Source organism: Vulpes lagopus, chromosome 15 (genome assembly GCF_018345385.1).
Source record: "Vulpes lagopus strain Blue_001 chromosome 15, ASM1834538v1, whole genome shotgun sequence".
NCBI lineage: Eukaryota > Metazoa > Chordata > Mammalia > Carnivora > Canidae > Vulpes > Vulpes lagopus.
Window position 1 is genome coordinate 25,587,990 of NC_054838.1, and position 12,659 is coordinate 25,600,648.

At 41.0% G+C, this 12,659-nt stretch overlaps 1 protein-coding gene across 1 annotated transcript in view; it reads left to right on the forward strand.

Annotated features, from left to right (window-relative positions):
* Positions 1-11,916, forward strand: part of PPME1 (protein phosphatase methylesterase 1) — an 88,584-nt gene extending 76,668 nt beyond the window's left edge. The window contains exons 10-14 of the mRNA XM_041730438.1: positions 4,014-4,143; positions 5,003-5,047; positions 8,624-8,688; positions 9,283-9,350; positions 10,697-11,916. Of these exons, the coding sequence (XP_041586372.1) occupies positions 4,014-4,143; positions 5,003-5,047; positions 8,624-8,688; positions 9,283-9,350; positions 10,697-10,715 (327 nt within the window). The 3' untranslated portion in view covers positions 10,716-11,916. The remainder of the gene's footprint in view (positions 1-4,013; positions 4,144-5,002; positions 5,048-8,623; positions 8,689-9,282; positions 9,351-10,696) is intronic.
* The last annotated feature ends 743 nt before the right edge of the window (positions 11,917-12,659 follow it).

The following is a 12,659-nucleotide window of genomic DNA, read 5'->3' on the forward strand; positions in this document are numbered from 1 at the left end:
TGGATGCTAATTCTGTGTTTAATCATTTGAGGAATAGCCAAACTATTTTCCAAAGGGCTAACAACACTTTATATTCCTACCACCAGTGTCTGAGTGTTCTAGTTTTTCTACATCTTTGTCAGCACTTATAATATTGTCTTTCTTTTTTATTATAGCCATCCTAATGGATATGAAGTGGTATCTCATTGTGGTTTTACATTTTCCTGATGACTATTGATATGAAGCATCTTTTCATGGACTTACTGGCCATTTCTTCTCTTGAGAAATGTACACTCAGATCCTTTGCCCATTTTTCAATGGGGTATTTTGTCTTTTTATTGAATTTAAGAGTTCTTTATATATTCTAGATACAAGTCCCTGATTTGCAGATATTTTCTCCTGTTATGGAGGTTGTCTTTTCTTTTTCTTGATGGTGTTCTTGAAGTGCAAACGTTTGATTTTGATGAAATTCATTTTATCTAGTTATCATTTTGTTGTGTCATATCTAAGAAGGTTTTGCCTGCCAAGGTCACAAAACTTTATGTGTATGTTTTCTTATAAGAGTTTTCTAGTTTTAGCTCTTATTTTAAGTCTGTGATCCATTTTGAGTTAATTTTTGTGTATACTACAAGGGTAGGAGGTGTAACTTCATTCTTTTGCATGTGGATGTCCAGCTGTTCCGGGACCATTTGTTGGTAATACCCTTCTTTCCCATTTAATTGTCTTGCATTCCTTGTTGGAAATCAAATGCCAGAGTTTATCTCTGGACTCTCAGTTCTGTTCCATTGATAATATATGTCTATTTTTATGTAAGTTCCACTGTCTTCATTATTGTAGCTTCATAGTAAGTTTTGAAATCAGGAAATGTAAGTTTTCCAGCTTTGTCTTCTTTTTTAAGATTATTGAAATCCCGTATTCTTAAGATTTTGGTTTTTTTATTCCTTATTATATGCCAGACCATGTTCCTATTGTTTTACGTACATGAATATCTTCATGTACATCCTTACAACAATCCTTTGAGATTTTCTGTTGCCCTCTTTATAACTAAGAAAACAGACTTGAAGTTAGGTAACTTTCCCAAGGTTCTCATAGTTTATTAGTTGATGATGGAGCTGGGATTTGCATGAAGTCAAGTCTGACTGACACAAACCTATCTTTTTAAATGCCTTTCAAGTGAGGTGTTGGGAAATAACACAAATCCTGTGGTTGATGCCCATGTGTGGAAAACCACACCTGCCCAGGTGAACATCCCAGGATGATTGGTAGCCAGCCTTCTGCTTCTCCTCTCCAACAGTTAGATCTCATTACCTCGATCTTTGGTGGGTTTTTTTCTTTTCTTTCTTTAGTTTTAAGTTTTCATTTAAATTCCAGTTAGTTAACATAGAGTGGAGTGTAATATTAGTTTCATGGGGTAGAATTTAGTGATTCATCACTTATATACAGTACCCTGTGTTCATCACAAGTGCCCTCCTCAGTATCTATCACCCATTTAACCCATCTGTCCACCTACCTCCCCTCAAGCAACTCTCAGTTTGTTCTCTATAAGTTAAGAGTCTGTTTTCTGGTTTGCCTCTCTTTTTACCGCTATGTTCATCTGTTTTGTTTCTTACATTTATCTGTTTTACCATTTGCAGGAGGAGGCATCTAAACTAAATTAACTTTATGATCCAGCTCTCCAGAGAAAGGATATATTATTATAACCCTAAATATAGGAGCAATTCTAATTCTATACAGAATTTTTTCTTTGTTTTTACATTTTTAGGACTTGAGATGAGCTCCTTTTTTAAAAAATTTGTTTTTATAATAGTACTATCCTTGAAAGTTCCCTTACCTTAAATTTGTCATTTGCATATAGAGTACATTGTGCATTTAGGAGGGTCTTGCTGTCTCTGACTGTGGAATTTGTTAGAAGTGGTTCATAAATGGGAAGTGTTGGACATGCATTGTTTAGTGAGAACTGGAAGACACAGTGATCTTTTCTTTTTCTTTTTTTTAATTTTGGTAAAAAACACATAAAATTTACCACCTTACTCATTTTTAATTATATAGTTCTATAGTGTTCACATTGTTGTGCAACAGATCTCCAGAGCTTTTTCATTTCAATCTGAAACTCTGTACTCATTAAACAACAATTTCCATTTCCTCCCATACCTACCATTTTACTTTCTCTGAATTCCACTACATTAGATACCTCATAGAAGTAGAATCAGTGTTTGTCTTTTTGTGATTGGCTTATTTCAGTTGATACAATGTCCTCAGATTTCCTCTATGTTGTAGCATGGGACAAGATTTCCTTCTTTAAGTCTAAATAATATCTATATAACACATTTTGTTTATCCATTCATCCATCAGTAGATACTGGGATTGCTTACGCCTCTTGACTGTTGTGAATAATGCTGCTATGAACATGGGTCTACAAATATCTCTTCAAAACCCTGCTTTCACTTCTGGCTGTATACCCAGAAGTAAAATTGCTGGATCATATGATAGTTTTATTTTTAATTTTTGAGTAACTGCCATGCTGTCTTCATAGTGGTTGTATTATTGTATAATCCCACCAGTAGTGCCCCACGTGTTCCAATTTCTCCACATCTTTGCCAACACTTGTTATTTTATCTTTTTTGTTATAGCCATCCTAATGGGTACAGAGTGATATCTCATTGTGGTTTTGATATCCATTTCCCTTATGATTAATGATGTTGAGTATCTTTGCATGTACTTATTGGGCATTTGTATATCTTCTTTGGAGAAATGTCTGTTCAAGTCTTTTACTCATTTTTTAATCGGGTTATTTGATATTTTATTATTGAGTTATAGGAGCTCTTTATATATTCTGAATATTAAACCCTTATCAAATAACATGATTTGCAGATATTTTTTACCATTCCATACAATGCCTTTTCACTGTTGATTGTGTTCTTTTTTAAGTTTGATGTAGTCCATTTGTCTATTTTTGCTTTTGTTGCCTTTGCAACAAAAAGATGTCTCATAACCAAGAAATCATTGTCAAATTCAATTTCCCAAAAAGCTATATGAGGCTTTCCTCTATGTTTTCTTCTAGAAGTTTTATAGTTTTAGGTATTACATTTAGGTCTTTAACCCATTTTCATGCATTTGGCCAATAGTCAGAGTAATCAAGAAATTATATCCAGAGGTGCCTGGGTGGCTCAGCCAGGTAAGCATCTGACTTGTGACTTCAGTTCAGGTTATAATTTCAGGGTCGTGAGGTTGAGGGTCGAGTGGGGCTCCACACTCAGTGGAGAGTCAGCTTGGGCTTCTCTCTTTCTCCCTCTGCCCTTCCTCCCACTCACACTCGCATTTTCAGTGATACAGAAAAGTATAGAGAATCATTTATTTGTTCAGCTTGTATTTGATGAGTGCATACATTCTGGCTTGTTTAGTATATATCAGGATTTAACATATATTTTATAACATTTGTGTCAGGTTTCCTTTTTCAGATTACTATTGCAGGAATATATCATTATCATAAATCAAAATACAAGAAAAAATGCTCTACTGACAAATCAACATATTCTCAGTTTTTCCTTCCAGTTCTTTCCCTATGTGCACCACATTTTTCTGGTAGTCACTTAGATGACATGTTATACTCTGCTTCTTTCTCTTAAAATTATATCGTAAGCATTTTTTTCATACTGTGCTGTGATTTTTGTGATTATCCTTTTGATGGATATCTTTTTTGTCAAATGGATATAAGAGAAGCATAGTCTTGGCTCTACCATTATTAGCTTTGTGTCTTGGCTCTACCATTATTAGCTTTGTGATCTTAAAGTTTCCTAAGTTCACTGATATTAATAGAAGCAAAAAGTAAACTTCTAGTTATCTAAACATGGAAATTATAACAACCTATATCACAAGGCTATTATAATGATTAAGTGTATATGAAAATATCTGGGACATAGTAGGCGCTTAATAAGTGCTAGTTTCTTTCCCTTTGCTTTCTCAGGGACCTAGTTTTTATCCTGTTCCTCCAGGGCTTGCCCTCAGAGACTCAGAACTTGCTTTTATTCCTCCAGACCAAGAAGGACCATCCGTACACTTGGAGAATTGAACTGGCAAAAACAGAAAAATACTGGGATGGCTGGTTCCGAGGCTTATCCAATCTCTTTCTTAGTTGTCCTATTCCTAAATTGCTGCTCTTGGCTGGTAAGTGTGTATTAGCTCAGGCTACCATAACAAAATATTATAGGTTGGGTGCTTAAACAAGAAATTTATTTTCTCACAGTTCCAGAGGCTGGAAGTCTAAGATCAGGGTATCAACACAGTCAGGTTCTGGTGGGAGCTTTCTTATGGCTTGCAAACAACCGCCTTCTCACTGTGTCCTTACATGGCAGAAGAGTGAGAGCAAACTCTCTAGTGTTTATTCTTAAAAGGACATTAATCCTGACATATGAGGGCCATTACCCATATGACCTCATTTAATTTTAATTCCTTCCTTATTTAATCTTAATTATTTCCATATCTCCAAATGTGGTCACATTGTGGATTGGGGCTTCAACATAGAATTGGGAGTGGAGGGGGAGATAAATTCAGTCCATAGCAGTGTAGGTATACCATCATCTGAGTATATCCTTGTTAAAACTACATACCACATGGGTAGTGGCTTCCAAAGTAAAGTACCATCCTCACTCATTTGTCCTATACTCTCCACACCAAATCCCTAAAACCTAACTAATAATAAGCACAAGCATCCATCTGGGATAGCCTAATTCTGGCCTGCCTTCAATCCTTAGTTAAGCGCAAGTCCACCCAGACTGGTGTGAAGATATTCTGAGTATAATGGAGATTTTAAAAAGTAAAACTCTGTATTCAGAAACCAGTTTAAATGAGCAAAAAGATTACAGGGGAACTTCATTCTGGAAATCTTCATGTGATGAGGATATACCCTCAAGGAGTTAGGATTGTTATTAACATGAATTAAAAATGTTATCATGTTTACAACTCTAACAATTTTCACACAACCTTTTTTAGTAAGCTACTTCCAGATTCTCCTATTTTGTTCTAGGTGTTGATAGATTGGATAAGGATCTGACTATTGGCCAAATGCAAGGTAAGCAATCAAGAAATTATATCCAGAGGTGCCTGGGTGGCTCAGCCAGGTAAGCATCTGACTTGTGACTTCAGTTCAGGTTATGATTTCAGGGTTGTGAGGTTGAGCGTCGAGTGGGGCTCCACACTCAGTGGAGGGTCAGCTTGGGCTTCTCTCTTTCTCCCTCTCCCTCTGCCCTTCCTCCCACTCACACTCGCATGCACAGCTCTCTTTTAAATAAATAAATAAAAAAGAAAAGATGTCATGTCCCTAGGTCCTTCTCTGAAGGCAGAGTTATGTGGAAATTAACGTTTTGAGATGGGGAAGGATAATGGAAAGAGCATGAGCTTTAGAGTTAAGCCCAAATTTTACATCAACATCTACTCCTGAACCAAACATTTCCCTTTTCTGAGCTTCAATATTTTCTTATATCTAAAAATGGGACTTAACTACCATCTACATCTCAGAGTTTATAAGGATAAAAATGAAGCAGTGTCTTTGCAGAGTATATTATAAACCATTAAGTACCCTATAAATACATAGTATTGTGAAGGAGATATTCTGAATACTGATCAGTATTTTTATCATTGTTGGAATTCTTAGGAAAGGGAAAGGTCCAGGATAATTGGGATGCAAAAAGGTGTAAACTGTGTTTAGAAGACAGCATGGTGAGGTGGCGAAAGTAAAGACTTTGAGATTGGAAGAACTGACTTTGAGTACTACTTCTTTCATACTCATTTTATGACCCCAGGCAAGTTACTTGACTTGCCATAGCTTTAGTTTTCTCAGTCTATAAAATGAGAAAGTTTATGGGATTATGAGATATAATGAGCAGAAAAGGGACATGCTGTACTCAGGTCCAGGTGCATCAGCCAGATGGAAGTGGAGGCTGTGGGACCAATTTTGTGGACGCTCTTGCTTTGGTGTGGATGAATGGCTTGGTAAGGTGAAATCAATAGGGATTGGTATCTTTTCGGTTATGGGAAAAAGAGATGCTAACTCCAAGGCCAAGGTTTCAGGCTTAAGCAGATTTTGTTCTTGACCTTCCTTTTTTTCCTACTTACTCCTCTGGAAAATCTCCTGTCTTTTATTTACATCCTGATAACTCCCAATGCTAAAGGTCCAACTCATCCTCTCTCTTGAGCTCCAGATCTGGCCCATGTATCAAATCTATTGGACATTTCTACCTGGATGTTTATGGTCTCAAACTGTTCTTTTAGCTGTCTTCAAGCTTTCAACAGACAAGGGGGCTGTATTCCCTCACAATAGTTATTCAGAGGCTCCTGAATGATTTATCATATTCTGGACCCAGGGACTCCTACCCTACCCTTCCTCCAACTACATAGTATCCTGAAGCCTGGAGCAAGATCATGGTCTGGGAGTGAGTTTTATGGCACTGATGTAATTCTGAGTTTAGACATCTTTACTTAAATTCAGTTCAAGCAAACCTTTCCTAAGCAGTCTTTCTGTGTAAGACCTATGCTTAATGCTGGACAGACAGAATCAAATATGGCCCCTGAGACTTATCTGAAAGCAGTTGATCTGGATGGACTAGAATAGCATTTGAAACCATTTTTGATCACCAGCCTTGGAATCAAACAGTCCTGGCTTTGAGTCACTTACTGGTGTTATGGCCTCAGTGAATTGCCAACTTCTTTAATCCTGAGTTTTTTCATCTATAAAATAGAAATAATACTGTATCTCAATTCATTTGTATGGTGTTTGATGAGAAAATGTGTGTAAAGTAAGAGTCTGACAAATGATGGCTTCATTATATCCAGGAAGTATTCATGATTTCTCATTAGATGCCCTGCTATTTCCCCAGTAAGGATTATGCCAAGACTACCTTCTCTTTCAGAGCATCCCATGACTATAGAAAGTAAATGGCTGGAGAGAGGGACATCCCCTAAGACAAAGGGAAATGGCCAAATTGGCATAGGTTTCAAACCAAGTCCTTCCCAGGACTGTGTTTAGACCTGCAAAATTAGTTATGGATTTCTAGAAACCTAGCACTCATTCATGATGCAACCTAGGTAAATAATTTAGGTTGTCTGAACCTAAGGATTTTTATCTATAAGATGAGAGGGAAGAGTTTGGAAATATGCCCACTTTATAGAATAATTGTGAGGATTACCTGTGATTATTTTATGTGTACCAGACAGAGTGTTGTTAGTATCTGTGAGTTCCCTCTGATTCTTTATTCCCATTCTTCCAAAGAGGAACAAAAAATGCATCCCTAGACATCAAGCCCAGGGTGGTATTGTAAGTGTTATCAGGTCAATCACTCAGTTACTCATTCAGGACTTACTAAGCACTTACTCAGTGTCTAGCCCTGTGTTGGACCCTGTAGGAATATTGAACAAGTAATGATATTAGGCTCTATTCTTGCAAAAATGACATACTCCTACGGAGGCAAGCACCAGTGGCATATAAAATATAAGCTTACAAAACAAGCAGGGCACAACTTGCTTTGTGTTTGAATCCAAATGTGTTGGCAGTAGTATATTAGATACAAGACAGAGAGGATGAGGCTGACTAGGCTGGAGCACCCAGGGACAGACTACTGAAAGAGGAAGGGCAGCTGGGCCTTACTGATTGGAATGGTCTTACTTCCTCTACTAATTAAATAAGCAGCCTTGGGCAAATCACTTCACTAACCATGGTATTAGTTTCATCATCTCAGAAAAGAATTTGGTATTTGTCCTGTTTAAGTTTATAAAAATTGGATAGAAGAGTATTTTGAACAAATTTTAAAGCATTGTAATTGGGTTAGGAATCCTGGGATGTGATGACCAGGATTTCCAGAGCATGCTGCCTTATTTTGTAAATGGAGCCACTTAGGCTCTGAGAGTGTACTCGCTCTACTTAGAGGAGCTGTGGCTTCCATATCCTTTAGTCTCCTTAGGGATCTTGCTTTATCTGTCATCTCTGTTCACTCTTAATAGCTATCACATTAATGGTGAGCTTATGGTGTTCTACAAGGCAATGTGAGAAAGTGGTTAGTACAGTCTGGCATATAGTTCAAACAGTAACATATTGTAATAATAAATTTCAAAATCCTTGACATACCCTGCGTTCCTCTCCATCCTCATTATTAACTCTCATGAGCTCCATGCCAAGCTTTTTATTTCCAGGAACAAATATCATTTCATCCTTCTTTCCTTTGTGTAGGCTATTTTTTTTTTCTGTCTCGGAAGACTTCCTATTTGATTATGAAGCCTCTCTTCCTGTGTTCTTCCATGTGCTCAGTTTTATCATAGGAACTGCGTGCTACATTAGAATGTTGTCTTTTATGTTCCCCTACTAGACTGTAAATCTCCTGAAAGCAGGAACTGTTTCTTCCTATGTATCTGGCCCAAAGTAAATGCATGCTAAATAGTTGCCAAAGGTATAAATGAAGGGAAAATCATTTACCCAGGATTATAGCTGCAAGTATTACCATCCTTCTCAAACCTTGGTAATTGGGTCCAGACTACTGGGGAGGGGCATAGATAGATAGGAAGGTCCCGGACTCCTGGAGTGGCCTTTGAGACCACAGAGGTTGTAAGGAGAGGACCAAATAGGCCTTGAGGTCACCTGGATTTGTTTCCTCTCCAGGAAAGTTCCAGATGCAGGTCCTACCCCAGTGTGGCCATGCAGTCCATGAGGATGCCCCAGACAAGGTGAGTCTGGTGCTCTATGACTGTAAAAGGACAGCTATGAAAGTAACCATGGCTCTCACAGAAAATAGTACAAACCTCTGAATCAGGCTATACAAATATAACTCCACCATCTCCCCAGACCTCTCCCTAGCAGTTGCTTATGGTGTTGGCTTTCCGTGTATGGGCTGAGGAGGTACTCGCACCCAGCAGTTTCATCCCAGGGCCCTCTGGTTAAGATCTTCAGCTCTACTTCTCTCCTTCCCCCAAAAGTCAGATGGAAGAAGGGAAAATTGGGATAAAAACTGCTCCCTAAACTACAGTCACAATTGGAAGTTAATATGCATTCCTTCTATAGAATAAGGTGCATTGTAACTCTCAGGGGATAAATAAGCCTTCACATCATTCCTCTTGACTTCTCTGGAGCTCTCCTTGGAAAGATGGTAGAGAAGAGTCTCATAGCCCTGCCAGGACTCAGATCCTTTAGATTTCAAATTCCCCAGACCTGTAAGATCCATGAATCCACTAAAGAGCCTAACCTTCCAGTAGAAGCCCACAGGACCTCCAAACTGATCCCCTTTGCTAATATATTGCCTGAAGTCTCTCTCCCTTTTCCAGGTAGCTGAAGCTGTTGCCACTTTCCTGATCCGGCACAGGTTTGCAGAGCCCATCGGTGGATTCCAGTGGTAAGGAAGTAACAAAGGTTTAAGGAGCCCAGCAGTGCTGGCCCACTCCAACAAAAGATATTGACAATGTTGTAAATATTTCTGCCTTACCCCTGCCTCTTTGGGTTACCATGTCTTTCTTCTTCCTCCTCAACACAGCCCAGACTGTGTTTCTTCAGACCCATGGTTGATAGTTTCTGTGTGCTTTGGTCTAGTGGGTTGCAGCTGAGCTGAGATTAAATTGTGCCTAGCCCCCACGTCACCCCACTTCTTAAGAAATCCCCCCACTTCTTGAGGTGCCTCCTTCTCTGAGGCAGCTGGGATGGGAATCAGTCTTTTTCCAGACTCTTAGAGAAGTTCTGTATGCCTTCCCCTGCTCTGCTGCTGAGGGATGCTAGAAGACCATGGAGACTGTAGAGATCCAGAGCAACGTTTTCAGCCTCAGCACTATTGACATTTGGGGGCCTGTCCTGCGTAGTGTAGGACGTTTGACAGCATCCCTAGCCTCTATGCACTGGAAACCGGTAGCACTCCCACATGCACAAAGTTGTGATGAGCAAAAATGACTTTAGGTTTTACCAAATGTCTCAAGGGAGACAAAATCACTCACATTTGAGAAACACTGGTTTGAGGGGGGAAAGGATGCCTCTCATCCTTGGAAGCTTTCCATCTGATTAGGGAGACATAGTTGGATTCTTTGTTAAAGGAGAGGAGAAAGAGAGGCATGATTACCCAAACCACACAGTCCTGGCCCCACCTTAGGGAGCTCTCCTAGTCTGTGCTACTGTATGCCTCTGATCCTCAGAGAGCCCACAAGCGTGATGAGTCATACCTGCCAGTTGGAAAGTCTCCTGATTTTGGTGAGGGTCCAGGGGAACTAGTTCCCTACCCTCAGGAATTTTGAAGAAGAAATGTTGAAGAAAAAAATTTGAAGAAGGAATGTTGAAGAAAAGAAATCACTTCTGCATTAGAGAATTCTGAATGCCAGGACCTGGTAGATGAGGGTGACAGGGCAGGATAGATGTTAGAAATGATGATAGGAGCCTGACACGGTGAGCCACACAAGTGACTGCCTTATGCCGAACCACCCCTCAAGCAACTAACCATTGACCGATACCAGGAATTAAAAGTAAAGACTTTGTTTCTCTTGCTAATAGTGTTTGGACCCCTGGACCATTTGGTCACATTACCAGTTCACAAAGAGCAGAGCCTATGTCTAGATCTAGATGGGGCTGTGGGGAGGTGGGACAGATCCTCAAGGGCCTTGGTGGTCATGAGGGCCCCAGGCTTCCAGGAGGAGAAGAGGTGAGCAGGGGAAAACTAGTAATGGTCTCATTTGTTTTCCCTTCTCTTTCCACTCTTTGCAGTGTGTTTCCTGGCTGTTAGTAACCTGCTATCCGTCCCTCCCCCAACATTGAGCTCTGTTGTAAATACATCGCACCAGAGGCCACTGTGATGCCGCTGTCTCCTCCTCACCATCCCGCCCGACCATGTGACACCGGCTCCCTATAGACGGGCTTCCCCAGATGTACAAACCCTTTTGTGTATTCCTGCTAAAAGCATTGTTTTCCAGGGCCTTCGACCAACCTCGGCTTCCTTAGTCCAAGGCTCCCCAGCTCCTACCCCTTCGCTGTTCAGGGGTAGCCCCTGCCTGTTCTCCCTGCGTTGCCTAGGGTGAAGCCTCCATCAGAACTGTAACCCTGGGCCCCTATTTCTGGTATTTGGCAATGCACCTGGGTCCAAATGTCTCTCCAGGCTCAGGGACCTCCATTCCTTGAGATTGTTCTTGGCATGGTCCTGCCCTACCTCATGGGATGGATCATGCACAGGGTGGTCCTTATTTTCCCCTTTCAAATAAAATACTAGTCAGGTACCTTTTTAATCCCAATCTTACTCTTCCAGGGTTGGAAGACTCAGAGAGGCCAGGATCCCATCCTTAGGAATAGGGAGGGGTGGTGGATAGCATCACAAGAAACCAGCCTGAAAATCAGGTCCAGTCAGTCCAAGCACATGGCCTCCCATCTGGGAAGAGCCCACTGTCCCTCTCCCACATGTCTGGGCACCTGCCCTGGGCTGAGGCCAGGCTGCTCCAGGGGCCTCTTGAGCCCTCACCTGCCACAGAGCAACCCAGGTTAAATACAGCCCGTGCACAAAGCCATAGGCTAAAGCCTGTGGAGTTGTTTTTACGAATCAAATTTAACCATTTCATACTTGGTCCCTGAGGTGTGCAGAGTGCCCACTTGCCTCTTCTAGACTCACAGCTTATCTTCGCCATTTGTGGTTTCCATGTCACTCTTCGTAGAAACAGGACAGCCCAGTATCCTCAATCTTTGCCCTCTTCCAGCTGCCTCCTCACAGCACTGCGGCCTCCCCCTGCTGCCCAGGCACGCCATTTCCAAGGGCAGGAAGGGGCAGTGTCCTGCAGCCCATCTTTTCTGTGACTGTCTTAGGTGATGCGTGGCCCCCTCCACCTTTCCACCCAACAACTTCCTATCCCTGTCCTGCTGCACGGTCCAGAGTCTGGGACCTACTTTGTTTCTTTGTTATTTATGACCTTGTTTAAAGAAAATAAATATCTCCCAACCTTTATCGATCTTGTTTTTTTCCATGGAATTGTCTTTATTTCTGCTGATCTGGGAGCAGGGGACAGTTTGTTGGATTTAGTCACTATATGTCTCCAGAAACCCCTTTCCTGAGCCCACTGGCATTTTCTGCTCTGCCCTGCTCCTCACATCCAGAATTCCCAGTAGAATGGGCAGAGCCAGCCTCCACTGCAGCCAAGGAGACCTGGATTCCAGTTCCATTCTTCCAGTTATGTTCTCTTTTGACTTTGGCCCAGAACAGGACAGTCTATGCACTTTTTACGTGAGTTCCGACACTCATGGCTTCACATCTGCCAACACCAGAATTTTACCCCCAACCCAGATCATCTCCTGAGCTCTAGATGCTTTAGGTCCGTCTGCCTCCTCTCTCTCCTAGATGACCAAAAGCCACTCATACTGAACATTTCTAAAACTGAACTAACCTTCCCCCTAAAACTTGTTCTTCCTCCCATGTTTCCTTGCTCAGTAAGTGGTAGATACCACCATCTCTCTATTGTTCAAGTCAGAGGCCTGAGCTTCTAGATGGCTCTTACACCTGTATTCCAGCTTACCACCAAATCCCTACCCATGTTCTTTTTTAACTGTTTCCCATCCCACGGCCCCTGCCATAGCTTAGGCCTCACCTCTTAGCTAGATTACTCAGTATTCCTGCTGGTTTCCTGCCCTAGCCCCTCCCTTGGTCATCCCCTATATACTGCTGGAGTCTTCTTCCTCTTAGGCTTTGGAG